General features: G+C 45.0%; 1 protein-coding gene across 2 annotated transcripts in view; it reads right to left on the bottom strand.

The window, feature by feature from the left end:
- Positions 1-16,271: 16,271 nt before the first annotated feature.
- Positions 16,272-17,337, bottom strand: part of LOC105471284 (solute carrier family 37 member 3) — a 64,267-nt gene continuing 63,201 nt past the window's right edge. For both annotated transcript variants that reach the window (XM_011723672.2, XM_071094370.1), the window contains one exon: positions 16,272-16,499. In XM_011723672.2, coding sequence (XP_011721974.1) covers positions 16,407-16,499 — 93 coding nt within the window. In that variant the 3' untranslated portion in view covers positions 16,272-16,406. The remainder of the gene's footprint in view (positions 16,500-17,337) is intronic.

Genomic DNA, 17,337 nt, shown 5'->3' with positions numbered 1-17,337 from the left:
CAGCAAGGTTGCAGGATACAAGATCAATATATAAAACTCAATTGTATATCTCCATATACTAGTATTGAACAACCCAAAATGAAGGTAAGAAAATAATTCCACTTACAATAAAATTAAAAAGAAAAAAATGGCTGGGCGCAGTGGCTCATGCCTATAATCCCAGGACTTTGGGAGGTCGAGGCGGGTGGATCACCTGAGGTCATGAGTTTGAGACCAGCCTGGCCAACATGGTGAAACCCCATCTCTACCAAAAATACAAAAATTAGATGGGCGTGGTGGTGGGCGCCTGTAATCCCAGCTACTCAGGAGGGTGAGGCAGGAGAATCGCTTGAACCTGGGAGGCAGAGTTTGCAGTGAGCCAAGATCACACCATTGCACTCCAGCCTGGGCAACGGGAGTGAACTCTGTCTCAAAAATAAAAAGAAAGAAAGAAATAAAAAAAAAAAAAATACAAAATAGATTTAACAAAAGAAGTAACAAGACTTGTGCACCAAAAACTACAAAACGTCACTGAAATAAATTAAAGGCATAAATAAATAAAAAGGCATCCCATATTCATGGATTGAAAGGTTTAATATTGTTAAGATGACAATACTCCTCAAATTGATCTACAGACTCAATACGACCCCTATCAAAATCCCAGCTGTCTTGTTTTATAGGAATTGACAAGTTAATTCTAAAATTCATATGGAAATGCAAGGGACTCAGACTCACCAAAGCAATTTTGAAAATTAAGAACAGGCCGGGCGCGGTGGCTCAAGCCTGTAATCCCAGCACTTTGGGAGGCCGAGACGGGTGGATCACGAGGTCAGGAGATCGAGACCATCCTGGCTAACACGGTGAAACCCCGTCTCTACTAAAAAATACAAAAAACTAGCCGGGCGAGGTGGCAGGCGCCTGTAGTCCCAGCTACTCGGGAGGCTGAGGCAGGAGAATGGCGTAAACCCGGGAGGCGGAGCTTGCAGTGAGCCGAGATTGCGCCACTGCACTCCAGCCTGGGTGACAGAGCCAGACTCCGTCTCAAAAAAAAAAAAAGAAAAAAAAAAAAAAAAAGAAAATTAAGAACAAAGTTAGAGGACTCACACTTGCTGATTTCAAAACTTACTACAGGCGAGGCATGATGACTCATGCCTGTAATCCCAGCACTTTGAGAGGCTGAGGCGGGTGGATCATTTGAGGTCGAGTTAGAGACCATCCTGGCCAACATGGTGAAACCTCGTCTCTACTGAAAAAATACAAAAATTCAAACTTAGCCAGGTGTGGTGGTGGGTGCCTATAATCCCAGCTACTCGGGAGGCTGAGGCTGAGGCAGAAAAATCACTTGAACCCAAGAGGCAAAAGTTGCAATGAGCCAGCATCGCACCACTACGCTCCAGCCTGGGCAGCAAGACCCTGTCTCAAAAAAAAGAAAAAGAAAAAGAAAAAAACTTACTACAAAGCTATAGTTATTAAGATAAGACAGAACGGTATTGACATAAAGATAGACATATAGATCAATCTGATAAAAATTGAGAGTCCCGAAATAAACCCTTACATTCATGGCCAACTGATATTAAACAAAGATGCCAAAACATTTCAATGGAGGTGAAAATAATCTTTTCAACAAATGATGCTGGGCAACTGGATATTCATGTGTAAAAAAAAATGAATGAGCCTCCTACTTCATACAATCTGCAAAAAATAACACAAAATGGATCATACACCTAAAAGTAACGGCTAGAACTATGAAACTCTTAGAAGGAAACATAGGAATAAATCTTTGTAACCCTGGATTAGGCCAAGATATCTTATATATGACACCAAACCCAAAAGGGACAAAAGGAAAAATAAATTGGACTTCATCAATATTATTTGTGTGTGTTTCAAAGGACACCAGTAAGAAAGTGAAAAGACATCCCACAGAATGGAAGAAAATTTTGCAAACCCGACATCTGATGAGGGACTTATATCCAAAACATTAGTACATAAAGAACTCCTACAACTCAACAATAAAAGGACAAATAATCTAATTAAAAAATAAAAAAAGATGGCCAGGTATGGTGGCTCACGCCTGTAATCCCAGCACTTTGGGAGGCCGAGACGGGCGGATCATGAGGTCAGGAGATCGAGACCATCCTGGCTAATACGGTGAAACCCCGTCTCTACTAAAAAATACAAAAAACTAGCCGGGCGAAGTAGCGGGTGCCTGTAGTCCCAGCTACTCGGGAGGCTGAGGCAGGAGAATGGCGTGAACCCGAGAGGAGGAGCTTGCAGTGAGCTGAGATCCGGCCACTGCACTCCAGCCTGGGTGGCAGAGCAAGACTCCGTCTCAAAAAAAAAAAAAAAAAAAAAAGGACAAATAATCTAATTAAAAAATAAAAAAAAGATGGCCAGGTATGGTGGCTCACGCCTGTAATCCCAGCACTTTGGGAGGCCAAGGCGGGCAGATCACCTGAGGTCAGGAGTTTGAGTCCAGCCTGGCCAACATAGTGAAACCCCATCTCTACTTAAAAAAAAAAAAAATTAGCCAAGCATGTTTGCAGTGCCTGTAATCCCAGCTACTCCAGAGGTTGAGGCACAAGAATCATTTGAACCTGGGAGGCAGAGGTTGCAGTGAGCCAAGATCACACCACTGCACTCCAGCCTGGGTGACAGAGTGAGTCTCTGCCTCATATTAAAAAAAAAAAAAAAAGAGCAAAGAAGATATTTCACCAAAAAGATATTCAAATGGCCAATAAGCACATGAAAAGATGCTCAACATCGTTATTCATTAGAGAATTGCAAATCAAAACCACAATAACACACCACTTCAAATCTGTTAGGATTATTAAAAGATAGGCAATAACAAGTGTCAGTGAAAACACAGAGAACCTGGAAGCTTCACAGACTGCCGATGGGATTGTAAAATGATGCAGCCACTTTGGAAAACAGTTTGATGGTTCCTCAAAATGTTAAACATAGAATTACCAAATGATGCAGCAATTCTACAACTAGGTATTTACCCAAGAGAATTTAAAACATATGTTCACACCAAAACTTGTACATGAATGCTCACAGAAGCAGTATTCAAAATAGCCAAAAAGGGGAACACAAATATCCATCAACTGATGAATGAATGAACAAAATGTGGCATATCCACACAACGCAATATTATCCATCCAGCCATAAAAATGAACGAAGAGGCCAGGCATGGTGGCTCGTACCTGTAATCCCAGCACTTTGGGAGAGGCCAAGGTGGGCGGATCACCTGAGGTCAGGAGTTCAAGACCAGCCTGCCCAACGTAGTGAAACCCTGTCTCTATTAAAAACACAAAAATTAGCCAGGCGTTGATGCGTGCGTGCCTGTAGCTCTAGCTACTCAGGAGGCTGAGGTGGGAGAATCGCTTGAATCTGGGAGGCAGAGGTTGCAGTGAGCAGAGATCGCGCCACTACACTCCAGCCTGGGTGATAGAGCGAGACTCTATCTCAAAAAAAGTAATGAAAAACTGATACATGCTACAACCTAAACGAACATTTGGCTCAATTGTACCCACAAGAGTTTAATTTATGGAGGTAACCAAGTGACTACACAGAGGTCCATGCCACTGAAGGAAGGCTTTTATGACCTACAGCTCCTGACAGGAGAAGATGCCAGGCCATGTAGGTCCACATGGGGAAGCACCAATTTTGGGCAGGAGGCAGAAGGGTAAGCGAAAAGCCAGGGCCAGAGACTTTATTGTGTCTTCTGCAGGAAAGGCAAGACAGGTTAGGGTTAAACAGTTGAGGACTGACTAGCGTAAATAATTTTGCCAGGCTTTAGAGCGTAGGGGCTGTCAGCTAGTTGCCTGGTGCCTGTCGCTGGGTTGATTGAGGGCGGGGTAATATTAGCTTGGTGTGAGAGTTGGATAAAGAAGACCGCTGATTCGTTTGCAAATGAAAGGTGTTCTCCTGGGCCAGGCCTTGGCGATCTCTAAGAACTGGCTCACTCTGGGAGGGGCAGTGTCTCCCAGTCAGCCAGGCCATGAATAACAAGACATCAAGATTGTAGAAAATAAGAAAATAGAGTTAATCCAGTAGGGCCGTGATGAATGAATGCCAAATAGACAAATACAGAATCTAAGAAAACACAGAATCACCTTGAAAACATTATGTAAGTAGAAGAAACCTGTCACAAAAGGCCCCATATTGCATCCTTCCATTCATATGCCATGTCTACAGGAGGAAAATCCATCCACACAAAATGGAAAGCAGCATTTGCCAGAAGCAGGGGAGTGGGGAGAGTGGAGTGGACTGCTAATGGGTGGAGGGTTCCTTTTTGGGGTAATGAAAATGTCCTAAAGTTAGATGTGGAGATGGTCACACAACTCTGTGAATAAACTAAAAAAAAAAAAAAAAAAAAAAAAAAAATGAATTTTACATTGTAAAGGGGTGGAGTTTCGTGTATGTGAATTACATAAAATGAAGACAGACAACCCGAGGTCCATCAACTGATGACTGGATACTCAAAATGTGGTATATCCATACAATGGAAATCTTTTATGCAATAAAAAGAAATGAAATACTGATATATGCTTCAACATAGATGAACCTTGAAATGATGACGCCGGCCGGGCGCGGTGGCTCACGCCTGTAATCCCAGCACTTTGGGAGGCCGAGGCAGGCGGATCACAAGGTCAGGAGATCGAGACCACGGTGAAACCCCGTCTCTACTAAAAATACAAAAAATTAGCCGGGCGCGGTTGTGGGCGCCTGTAGTCCCAGCTACTCGGGAGGCTGAGGCAGGAGAATGGCGGGAACCCGGGAGGCGGAGCTTGCAGTGAGCCGAGATCGCGCCACTGCACTCCAGCCTGGGCGACAGAGCGAGACTCCGTCTCAAAAAAAAAAAAAAAAAAAAAAAAAAAAAAAAAAAAAAGAAATGATGACGCTATGTGAAAGAAGCTAGTCACAAAAGGCCACATGCTGTTCAATTCCATTTAGAAGAAATGTCTGAAATCTATAGAGACGGAAGTGTGATGGATGCCAGGGGTTAGGGGCTTGGAGAAAATGGAGAGTGAGTGCTAATGGGTATGGAGTTTCTTGGGGGGATGATGAAAATGTTCTACAATTGATTGTGATAATGGTTGCACAGCTCCGTGAATGTCCCCAAAACCTTTGTGCACTTTAAATGGATGACTTATATGGCATGTATAAATTATATCTCAATAAAGTTGTTTAAAAAAAAGACAAAAGAAGAGAGTTGGTCAATACTATTAATTACAAACAGTACATCCATAGAAGAAGAGTGCAGCCTCTGCGTCCTAACAGGTCTCTGGTCTGTCTCAGATTTTGTAGCTAGAGATGAGGATTCGTGCAAGATCTCACACTTAATCCAGCAAGGAAGAGTCACTCTCGACATCTAAGCAGCGGAATAACACCGCAAAAGTCCCCTTAGCAAGACTATTCTAAGAGTTGAGCACAGGGCAGAGTGAAGCGAGGCAAGGCTGGGAGCAGACGCACCAGCGGTGAAGCTCTTGCCAGTCACCCAGGCACAGGATGGTGGCTCGGAAATAAAAATGAAAGATGAATTGGAAAAGTGAGGAGGAGGCTGACTTTTCCTCCTGGAGGAGGCTGACTACATGGAAAGAGAAAGATGTGCCAAAAATGATCCCTGTGGCTGAGAGCTCGGGGGAATTGAAAGACTGGGCTGCCCCCGACAGTTAAAGAGAAACCAGAAAGCGTGAGAATCACGGCCCAGTTGAGGGCCATGGTTCGGGAATCAGAACAACTTCATGAATGAGAATCCAGACATGGCTCGATTCCTAAGGTTCTTCAAAATCGTTTCAAGGAGCTTACTGAACAAAAACCACTAGGAAAGTTATATGGGCAGCAGGTTTGCAGGGACTGGAGGAAACTAGCTATATTAAATTGGGATATCCAGTGATCTCCAGGGAACCTAAGACTGGAAAATGAGTAACAAATTGAGGCTAGGGCTAAATATTTAGTAGTCATTTGTAGATTTTTAAAAATATTAAAAAGTGAACTTTCTAAGGAAGTACTAGAGCAAGAACAGAGAAAATTAAACATTAAGTAATGTTCTACCTCCTGTTTACCAGGCACTCTACTAGGAGATTTTTTTTTTTTTTTTTTGAGACAGAATCTCGCTGTGTCACCCAGGCTGGAGTGCAGTGGCCGGATCTCAGCTCACTGCAAGCTCCGCCTCCCGGGTTCAGCCATTCTCCTGCCTCAGCCTCCCGAGTAGCTGGGACTACAGGCGCCCGCCACCTCGCCCGGCTAGTTTTTTGTATTTTTTAGTAGAGATGGGGTTTCACCGTGTTAGCCAGGATGGTCTTGATCTCCTGACCTCATGATCCACCCATCTCGGCCTCCCAAAGTGCTGGAATTACAGGCTTGAGCCACCGCGCCTGGCCGAGATTTTTTTTTTTAATGATTAGAATGTAGACCTTTCTAGAGTTTTGTAGACTGGTGAAGACAAGGTCGAGTATGAACAAGAATCTCTGGAACACAGAAAATGAAAGAATTTTGCCTAGAGAGTTTCTTGGGATTGAGGATTAGGAGGAAAGAGGAAACCAAGTTGGGAAAGATGAGTAGAGTTCAAAGAACGAGAAGGTACTCAACAATTTCAAAAGGGAAGAACTGGGACCTCCGGTTTGATCAGAAGGCAATAGCGGGGGAAGTGTTTCAATAACATTTTGAAAAAGTGTTTTTTGTTTGTTTGTTTGTTTTGAGAGAGAGAGAGAGGGTCTCACTCTGTCACCCAGGCTGGAGTGCAGTGGCACGATCTCGGCTCACTGCAACCTCCTCCTCCACCTCCCAGGTTCAAGCAATTCATCTGCCTCAACTTCCCGAATAGCTGGGATTACAGGCGCCCACCACCGTGCCCAGCTCATTTTTGTATTTTTAGTAGAGACGGGGTTTTGCCATGTTGCTCAGGCTGGTCTCAAACTCCTGACCTCAAGCAATCCGCCCACCTCAGCCTCCCAAAGTGCTGGGATTACAGGCATGAGCCACCGCACCCGGCCCTAAAAAGCTTTTGAAAGGGAAAGACGGAAGTTGTCTTCAAATACATGGAGTTAGCCCTTCAACGTAAATAAGGAAAAAACTGTATATTACATATCTCAAGAGAAAATATACATTTGTGTTGCTTCTTCCTAGAACCAATGGAAGAAATCATGAGATTCTCAGTGAATAGAAGACCGTTCTAACCATCGGAGCTCTCCAACAATAGAATGGCTTCCCCAGGAGAGCATGCTCTGGTCCTTGAAAGGAGACAGTTTCTATGGACAGGTTAGTGGCCAGCTGGTAGAGATGACACAAAGAAATTCACACATCTGGGAGGGAGGAAGTCGATTGAGCACTAAACTCAATTCAAAGCTGGATTCCAGATGACGGGAGGAAGAGTTGGTGGAAAATAATGTGGTTTTCATAGGTGGACTGTCCATTCAGAGAATCTGTTCGGCATTGGTGGTAGAGGGATGGCAGCTGTAAGGGGCAAAGCGGGTGACTGATGGTCTGTCTTCCCTCCACTGCCCCAATTCAGAGGTCTGGAGACATAAAGACTGAAGAAAAAGGTAGACAGAAGCTAATTTAAGGGAGTGAGATTTCGAGTGAAGTTAAGGATCCAAATCATCTGAGACTTTAGCACAGGCTGAGCCAGGGATTTTGAGGCTGAACCATCTCAGTGGACAATCTCCAGGTCCTCTGCATCTTCCAGTATAAGGAATTGGGAGGTTACCAGCAGAAATAGGAGGCCAGGGGAGGGAACTGAGGACTTACACAGAGGGGAAACTCCTAGCCAGGAGGACATCTAAACAAATGGATATAAAGTGAGACTGAAATAAAGAGCGCGCAGGACTTTCCGTCAAACAAGTGCAGTAGGCAGTGTCTGGGACTTTGTCTCCCCCTGCTGAGCCAAGAGGTATGAATGGCCCGCCATGGGGAAAAGGTTTTCACAGGGCAAGCACTGCTTCTTTGGGAAGGAAAACATAACCAATGGTATAAAAATCTTCTCTCTCACAACCACCACGACCCTGCAGCATTAAAGAAGCTGGTAGAAAGTGACATGGCTGGGCCACAGCTCAAGACCAGATGCACGTGGAAGGGGACAGCAAAGGGGACAGCACTGGGCACCCCATGGCCACTCTTGCCAGGCTTTTCTCTGAAAGCTTCTTCCCTTCACCACCGATCCAACCCCTTTACCCAGAGGCTGTGCCAATGGTCTCTCACGGATTGCAGAGACTGGGGCTGGGAGGGTAGGGGCGGGAGTTGGCCTTAGTTTCGCTTACTTAGAGATCCTTCCTCCGGTCATGACACAGGCTTGCTTCTCAAAAGATCTGTTGGTCAGGTGCGGTGGTGCACGCCTATAATCTGAGCACTTGGGGAGACCAAGGCAGGTGGATCACCTGAGGTCAGGAGTTTGAGATCAGCCTGGGTAACATGGTGAAACCCTGTCTCTACTAAAAATACAAAAATTAGCCGGGCATGGTGGCAAACGCCTGTAATCCCAACTACTCTGGAGGCTGAGGCACAAGAATCGCTTGAACCCAGGAGGCAGAGGCTGCAATGAGCTAAGATTGCACCACTGCACTCCAGCCTGGGCAACAGAGCGAGATTTTGTCTTAAAAAAAAAGAAAGAAAGAAAGAAAAAAAAGACTGTTAAGGGGGATTATGTGGCTCTACACTCTCTCCAAGAGCTTGTTCACAGAATAATCTCTTTTCGGACCCTGAGTAGAACCAATAAAAGTAAAACCCACTAGGGGCATGTGGGGAAGGAGCGCTCTCTGCCGCCAGTACTTTGGTCACTACTCTTGCCCCTCCCAGCCCCGCCTTCCTGGCTCCAGAATGGTTGCTCTTTATTTTATAACCCCATTAACATCTTCATTCTTCATTCTAGAACACAGAGGCCAGTTACGTCTGCTATTTGTTAGGTACTATTTTTTAATGGAAATTAACTGCAGTGCTGTTAGGTTCCTGAGACTTTCCATGGTGAACCTAAGAAAACAAGCACAATGCTAAATAAATAAACAAATGCACATACACGCAAAAAAAAATCTAGGAGTGTAGTACCCTAATGTCACTCTGTAGGGTGTGATAATAACTACTAAACAAGGTAAAGTCCTTTGAAGTCCTCAGATGAAAGGTTTTACCTAAATACAATTATCCCATTAAATCCAAAAGAACATTCCTGTCCAACAGGGTAGCCCTTTTATCTGTGTTTCTCTGCCGATGAATTTCTGAGATGACAGCTTCCTGTGCCACAGTGATAAAGGGGACTGAAAACAGTTTCCAACAATTTTGCTACTTTTTATTTAATTCCTGAAAGGACAAAAAGAAAAAAAACATTCCTTCAACAGAGGGCAAGAACAAGCAGTAAAAAGCTGACCAATGGCATTTTAGAAGCAACAATCTCATTCAAGGTTAATTCAACATTTGTTAGAAAGAGGGGTGCCCGAGCAGGGACCCAAGGCAGACCTGGGTCAGCCAGGCCCATGAAACAGTCACACCTCTGCTGACTGTGCAGACACAGAATGGGGGAGAAACACCAGCGCAGCAGTTTATGAAGTGGATGCTGCAACTCTTAGACTCAAACAGAAGATGCAGGAAAAAGAGTAAAGAGGTGCTGTTTAAAAAGGCAAACCTAGGCCGAACGCGGTGGCTCACATCTGTAATCCCAGCACTTTAGGAGGCCAAGGTGGGTGGATCACCTGAAGTCAGGAGTTCAAGACCAGCATGGGCAACATGGTGAAACCCCATCTCTACTAAAAATACAAAATTAGCCAGGCACGGTGCCAGGCACCTCCCAGCTACTCAGGAGGCTGATGCAGCATAATCCCTTGAACCCAGGAGGTGGAGGTTGCAGTGAGCCGAGATCATGCCACTGCCCTCCAGCCTGGGCGACAAAACTCCATCTTAAAATATGAATAAATAAAAAGGCAAATCTAGTACAGAAGACCCCCTAAAGAGAGGTTAAGACCCCAGGGCAAGGTCAGTCAGCGAGGGTGGCCTGGACATCCCTGTGGGGCCACAGCCCAACAGCAGGAACGGGGCGCAGGTGGTTTCCACACAAAGGTGCAGGTCTGACAATTCTGCTCACCCTTGGGACCCTGGCCCTAGAGAAAGATGAGAACTGGCCACCCAATTTACACCATGGAAGTAAGTCTAGGGGAAGAGTCAATTTAAGGAGAGGCTGCATGGCAGAAAAAGAAGCCACTGAAGTTAAATTTTAAAAACTGGGTTTTAATTTAGTCCTAGTTCTGTTATTTAGATGATTTGACTCCCAGCAAGCCACTTACCCTCTCTGAATCTTGGTTCTCACATGTAAACTACAGAACCATCTGCGGACCTCAGACTGTGTAGGGGAGAAAACAGAGTGGTGAATGGAACAGCAGTTTTTAAAGATGCATCCACCTATGAAGCATTATTTCACTAATGGCTGAAAGACCACACCTTTGGTGTCCAGGTACAGAACTTTTCGAGTATTATTTGATTCACTATGCAACATGCATATGTTCTTACTTCCAAAAAGCCATATAGTAACAAATCATTGTTACATTGCATATAACACACACACACACACACAAATATAAAACCACTGAAGTGATTTGTATTATCTATGATCATGTATATGTAAATATCAGTATTTCATTTTTTTTTTTTTTTTTTGAGATGGAGTCTTGCTCTTTTGCCCAGGCTGGAGTGCAGTGGTGTAATCTCGGCTCACTGCAGCCTCTGCCTCCTGAGTTGAAGTGATTCTCCTGCCTCAGCCTCTTGTGTAGCTGGGATTACAGGCGCCACCACCACACCAAGCTAAATTTTTGTATTTTTAGTAGAAACAGGGTTTCATCACATTGGCCAGGCTGGTTTTGAACTCCTAACCTTAAGTGACCCACCCGCCTCGTACTCCCAAAGTGCTGGGTTTACAGGCATGAGCCATCATGCCCAGCCGGTATTTCACATTTAATTTGATTTATTCTAGACATAAGCTGAAACAAACTTTATGTCACCAGAAATGGCCTAAGGAAAAGCACAAGGCGATGACATTGACTCTAAAGGCACAGAAGAAGCAAGGTAGGAAGGAACATTAGCCAGTGGTGATGAAATGGCTGCTGTGTCCTGGGCCGGGTGCTGACTCCTGTGACTCTCACAATTTAATTGAGGAAATGACAACTTAGCCAGAAACAATAGAGAACAAAATAAGGCAATAAAACCAATCAGCCTGGGGCAGACTGTGTGGTCTAAGGATAAGGGCTTTCAAGAGAGGTTTCCAGAAGGAAAATAGCATTACTAGTAGGGTTATCAGGAAAAGCTTCATGGAGGTGGGCAACGAAGGGGACTATGAGGGATGAAGAGAGTTTGAATGCTTGGAAGGGACAGGCCAAGTAAAAACACACAGCAGAAATAAAGACAGCAGCTTGAATAACATGGAGATTTGTATTGGAGCAAAAGAGCTCACTGTTCGCTGCCGCTGAGCCCTCAGGGAGAGCTGGCGAGGCTGCCAAGAGCCAGAGGAGAGGAGACTGCACTCAAAAGCCACGTAGTCCGAGAACCTGGGCAGCGCCGACAGTCTGCGGCCATTAATTGCAGGCGTGCAGCGTCCTGTGTAAAGCAGGTGGCGGGGCAGTATGCAGGGTCAGGGAGGAACTTTGCCCTGGCCTGCTCTGCCCACACTCCACTCTTGAATCTTCCTCCCACCCTTCCCAACACACTCCACATTTATTCTGCACCAACCATGCGAGGAGCTGGGCACTGCAGAAAAACAGCAGCCGTCTCCTTGGGGAGTTAGATACAAAAATAGGGAAGACAGAAACAGCTAAGCACCAAATAAGCAACACTGACATTACCACTAAGGGAAGGAGAGATGGTAGAGAAGGAAGGGCTAGCATGGCTGGTTGGGAAAGGTTCCTCAGATGAGATGGTGCTTGGCCAAGCCTTGAGGGAAAATTAAGATTCACGAAGCTGGGAGCAAAAAAGCGGTATTAAAGAGAGGTGTCAATCAAGACAAGAAGGTATGAATACGAATGCACAACTTCCCTTTGCAGTGAGTAAACGAGCTAGCTGGTCTGACGCTGCAGAAGGTTCGTGTAGACAGGCAATGGGAGGGTCAGTACAGAAAGTGAGTGAAACTGAACTCTGCAGAATCTCAATCCCAGGTACTTGATTCTCTTGACCAAGGTTTCGAACTTTGTGGTCCAACGATGAGCTTCAAGTTTTGGCCCATGCTCACCCAATAAGAAAATTGCGAATATTTTTTCATATAAGCATTTCAATCTGGGAGACATTAAGTGGCTTTCAGTTTCTCAAAAGGGTTTATGACCTAAAGAGCTGAAAATGATTAATGCAGCAAACTGGCAGAGTGGTCTGTGTGGGGAGGGGAGAAGGGGTTGGGATTATATAAGTCGAGTCCAGTCCCCTCCCCTGAGACCGGCTGTTCTTAACTATGCACCAGATAGTCATTAACAAACAGATGCCATTCCTCTCTTTAGTGGCTTCTTGTTCAATAAGTACTTGACGGGGTTACTGGTAGATTACAAAAGTAGCTCATCAGGGAAACCAGCACAGGGGGAACAGAGGAGAGAACCCAGGAAAAGGGATAGTCGATAAGAAGATTCGATAAATTAAAATGCCAGAGAAGCCAAAGAAGAAAAAGTCCTGGGAAAGACGAAGTGGTTACAGGTGTCAAGCACAAATACGGGATGAGGGGGCAAAAAAATCTCAAAATTCAGTGACCCTCAATGCTGTAGGGTGATGAGAGGCCAGAGGCTAGAGATACGGGGTCCAAACTAGGACACTCAGAGAGCGAAAGGAAGTACCATTGATAATTACGGTGAATGACAGGCATAAACCAGGACCGTCCTGGGCCAATAGATAGGCAGCTACCTAGTTGAGGAGGAAATGAGTAGCACAGACGGGAAGGCAGCAGATACTGTCTATTAACTCAAATAGTTTAGCTGCAAAAAGAAAACTAGGGCATTAGTCAGAAAAGTCAGTAGGGAAAAGAAAAGGCTTTACCATGTATTGATTTGGGAGGCAGGAGGACTTCCGGAGGTTTTGAAGAAGGGGGTTGGGTGCGGTGGCTCATGCCAGTAATCCAGGCACTTTGGGAGGCCGAGGTGGGCAGATCACTTGAGCCCAGGTGTAAGACACCACCAGCCTGGGAAACACAGCGAAATCCCTTCTCTACAAAAAAAAATTTTTTAAATTAGCTGAGTGTGGTGGTGAGCACCTGTAGCCCTAGCTACCCGGAGTGGGCCACTGCGCTCCAGCCTGGGTGACAGAGCAAGACCCTGTCTCAAAAAAGAAAAAAAAAAAGAGCAGCGGGAGGGAAAAAGGAAAAAGGAAAGGGGCGCAAAGGGCTGACAGCATTGTACATTCTCCATCCCACAGAACATCATGAGGCACAGCAGCTCCTCCAATACTGCTGCAGGCATGCTGACTGTGGCACTCTGGTTCCTCGGAACCAGGAAAGGACGGAATAGCAAGAGTAGCGAGAGACATTTCCTCCTTTGAAACTGTAAGAAAAAAAAAACAGCTTCTGAAAAGAAAAGGCAGACCGCAGCATCTGATTTCAACCTAGTGAGCATTGGCGATCTGGCTGTGAGGAAAGGATGCATTTTCAAACCAGCTTTCACTATGGCTTTCTCATCCCTTTTCGAGGGAGAAGATACTAAGAAAATAAAGCAAACTCTTAGATGTTCATTAAAGTTAAATCCTGGCTGGGTGCAGTGGCTCATGCCTGTAATCCCAGCAATTTGGGAGGCCAAGGCAGGTGGATCACTTGAGGAGTTAGAGACCAGCCTGACCAACATGGCAAAGCCCCATCTCTACTAAAGATACAAAAATTAGCCGGGCATAGTGGCGTGTGCCTGTAGTCCCAGCTACTTGGGAGGCTGAGGCAGGAGAATCGCTTGAACCTGGGAGGTGGAGGTTGTAGTGAGCCGAGATTGCACCAGTGCACTCCAGCCTGGGAACACAGTGAGACTCCATCTCAAAAAAAAAACAAAAAAGTTAAATCCTGTGCAGATTGGCAGAACTAGAATAAGGGAATATATCCTTATTTCATGTTGTCCAGTGCCGAGCATTTATTTGTAATTTCATTTTAGGCAGGGCCCAGTGGCTCATGCCTGTTATCCCAGCACTTGGGGAGGCCAAGGTGGGAGGATCGCTTCAGCCCAGGAGTTCAAGATCAGCCAGGAAACAGTGAGACTTCATCTCTACAGAAAATAAAAAGACTAAAAATAATTAGCCGGGCATGGGGGCGCACAGTCAGCTACTTGGGAGGCTAGTCCCAGCTCCTTGGGAGCTGAGGCAGGAGGATCACTTTTGACTCCAGGAGGTCGAGGCTGCAGTGAGCCATGATCGTGCCACTGCACTCCAGCCTGGGTGACAGAGCGAGACTCTTGTCTCAAAAAAAATCAAAAAATGGTTTTATTTCAATACAGCTCGGGGGCCACAGAAAAGTCAGGGAAACAGTCACCAATCTAAGGTTCAAGTGGGTAAGAAAACACTGGCTGGTGTGGGGACACAAAGATGAGACCACACCCACAGTGCAGCTGGAAAGGAAACTCTGAACCAAACGCCAATCAAGAGGTTCGATGAGAAAACAGACGGCCCTTAACTTACAACCAGGCAATTCATCCAAACGGAGCACAGTCTTCCACAGTAGGAAAGGGCAAGTTTTCACAGAACAGATGGAAATGAAGCCACCCCAGCACCTCGGGTGAAGGAGCAGGTGACCCAGCAATGCTGTGGGTTAGCGTGGGCTCACCCGGGAACGCTCAGTATCAGGAAACATTAGGGCACTGATCACATTCTAAATCTCAGCACTCATGGTATATACATTTAAATACCGAAACGGAGGTTCATTATAAAAGTCAGTTTATTTCCCCTTTCTGTGTTTCGTATTTTCCCTTTTTGTCAGTGAATGAGCAATACAATGATTGGAAATCTGCATGATTAAATAATATTAACAAGTTCATAAACACACCCCATATCAGAGTATAAAGCAAGAGGTTGAAAAATATTCCCTAACCCAATGCAAATTAGGTGTCCTTCAAAATTGCACATTCTCCTCCTAGCTTGCTTGTATAATTTAAAATATATACATATACAGAATGATCTTAAAATATTGATAACTAGTATGGAATTCACAGCCCTGAAGATATATACTCTACATTTTTCTAAAGAACGGACACCCCTCAGGCCCTAGTAATCCACTCATTGTGATTCAATGTCACGTACAGTCAGTCCTCAGCTTCTGATTTTTGGACTTTACAATGGTGCGAAACGGTTGCAATTTCGACATAATGTACAGTATTCAATAAATTACATGATATATTCAACACTTGATTATAAAACAGAGTTTTGTGTTAGATGATTCTACCCAACTGTGGGCAATTCTAAGTGTTCTGAGTACATTTAGGGTGGACGAGGCTAAGCTGTGGCGTTCGGTAGGTCAGGGGTATTAGATGCATTTGACTTCCAATGGGTTTCCTGGGACGTAACCCTACCGTAAGTCAAAGAGCATCCGTACTTGACACTTACTAGAACAAAAGGTCTTTCCCTTTTCTCTAATTCTAGTCCTCAGCTGAGGTAACTCCAGGAACCCGGTTGTGCCAGAGATCAATCCTCTAAAAATAGACTAAGCAGATTAGCTTCCTAGAGGATCCTAAAGTTCCCAGACAACAGATCTGGGGTGGAGTTGCTTCGGCTGCGAGTCACACGTCGGAATGTTCGAGATAACTGATGTACCTTATGGTCCTTGAAAGGAAGACTAAATACTTCCAGGAGCCAAAGTTAATTTGAATGAAGATGGAGGAGAACAGTTGACAATAATTTGAAGATATTCATGCTTCTAGGGCTGAATGACTTTTGGATCAGACACAGAGTGACTGAGCCATTCAACGGGCATGTAGTGTGATCTTTCCCACCACAGGGAACAGAGGGATTCTTTGTCCAAGGCAGGCTGGCAGCTCGGTCCAGCTTGAGCATTTGATCGGGATTTGATGCTTCAAAGATGAGCCACTCTCTATAAACTCATTACCAAAGCAAAATGCAATGATCTCTTCCATTTGTGGAACACATCACCAACACAAACCACGCGTGGCTTTGCCTCCTATTCACTCCATTTTTGAGGCTAGAGAAAGTTCAAGTCCAAAACAACAGTTAAGGTTAAAATGCTAAACCTCAACAGGCCACACAAAGATGCTGGCAGAGTCAGAGGTCACTCGGCACATTCATGAAACAACAAAAATCATCAACAATAATTCCTGTAGTGTAGAAAACTCGCTCAGCCTTCACCGCTGGTCAGCATGTCAGGTGGCTGGCAGTGTTGAGAGAGCCCTGACAATCCAAGGTCAGGCTGGTGCTCCTAGACAAACCCAAATTAGGGCAGATTCGAAGCCCCAACGGTCCTGATGTGGCTGACGTTGTTCTTTCTGTCTCGCAGGCACCAGTCACTCCCTCAGTATATGAGCCTGTCTCCTTCGCATGAGAGAGAATATTTCCCTCACTATTAATGGCGAGATAAACACAATTGTACAACTTGTCTGTGAAGAGAAAATAGGATTAAAAATGCAACAACAAGTTACTTCTGTTAGAGCGTCATGTTTTGAACATAACAATGGATTTGTACAATTACATTCATTTTGACTTCATACAAAGGTAACGTTTAATCGTCAATGAATTAGAAAATGATTTTGAAAAGTATGGCTAATACTACAAAATACTTAACATCACATTTCAGTTGCCAAAAAAAAGAACACCACATACACATAATTTGCCATAGGCAGAGCAGAGAACTGAGACCAGAGGCTCAGATTAAAACGATGATCCTTGTAACAAAGTCTTCTTTCTACTACAATTCCTAGCATGATCACATCAGAAAGTTCATCACAAGATACTTCCCTCTACTTAGCACGGATGTCAGAAATGGAACACAAGTTATATGGCCTAGTCTTTGGAAGCTAGATGGGAATTAGATGCAAGCTCCAAGGTATTCCTGGAGCTGGACTATCCCGGGAATCCTTGACCACAGCAAGAGGACAGCTGCCTGGAGTAGGGGTGGTGGAGGCTGCCTTCAGTCCCAGTGCCCTGGGTTTGAGGACAGGATACTGAATGCGTCCCTGGCGCCTTCCACACTCTTGGGTAGACCTGTCTTGAGCACTGTCCCACCAATAATGTGCCTCAGTATGTCACAGCTCATAACAGAGAGCAACATTTTAAAAGCACAAAGCCTCAGGAGTTTGAGACCAGCCTGGGCAACATGGTGAAACCCCCTCTAGGAAAAATTCAAAAAGTTACCAAGGCGTGGTGGCACACACCTACAGTCCCAGCTAATCAGGAGGCTGAAGTGGGAGGACCACCTGAGCCCGGGATCACCTGAGC

This window comes from Macaca nemestrina, chromosome 4 (genome assembly GCF_043159975.1).
Source record: "Macaca nemestrina isolate mMacNem1 chromosome 4, mMacNem.hap1, whole genome shotgun sequence".
NCBI lineage: Eukaryota > Metazoa > Chordata > Mammalia > Primates > Cercopithecidae > Macaca > Macaca nemestrina.
The sequence above is the reverse complement of the archived record's forward strand: the minus strand, read 5'-3'. Positions and strand labels throughout refer to the sequence as shown.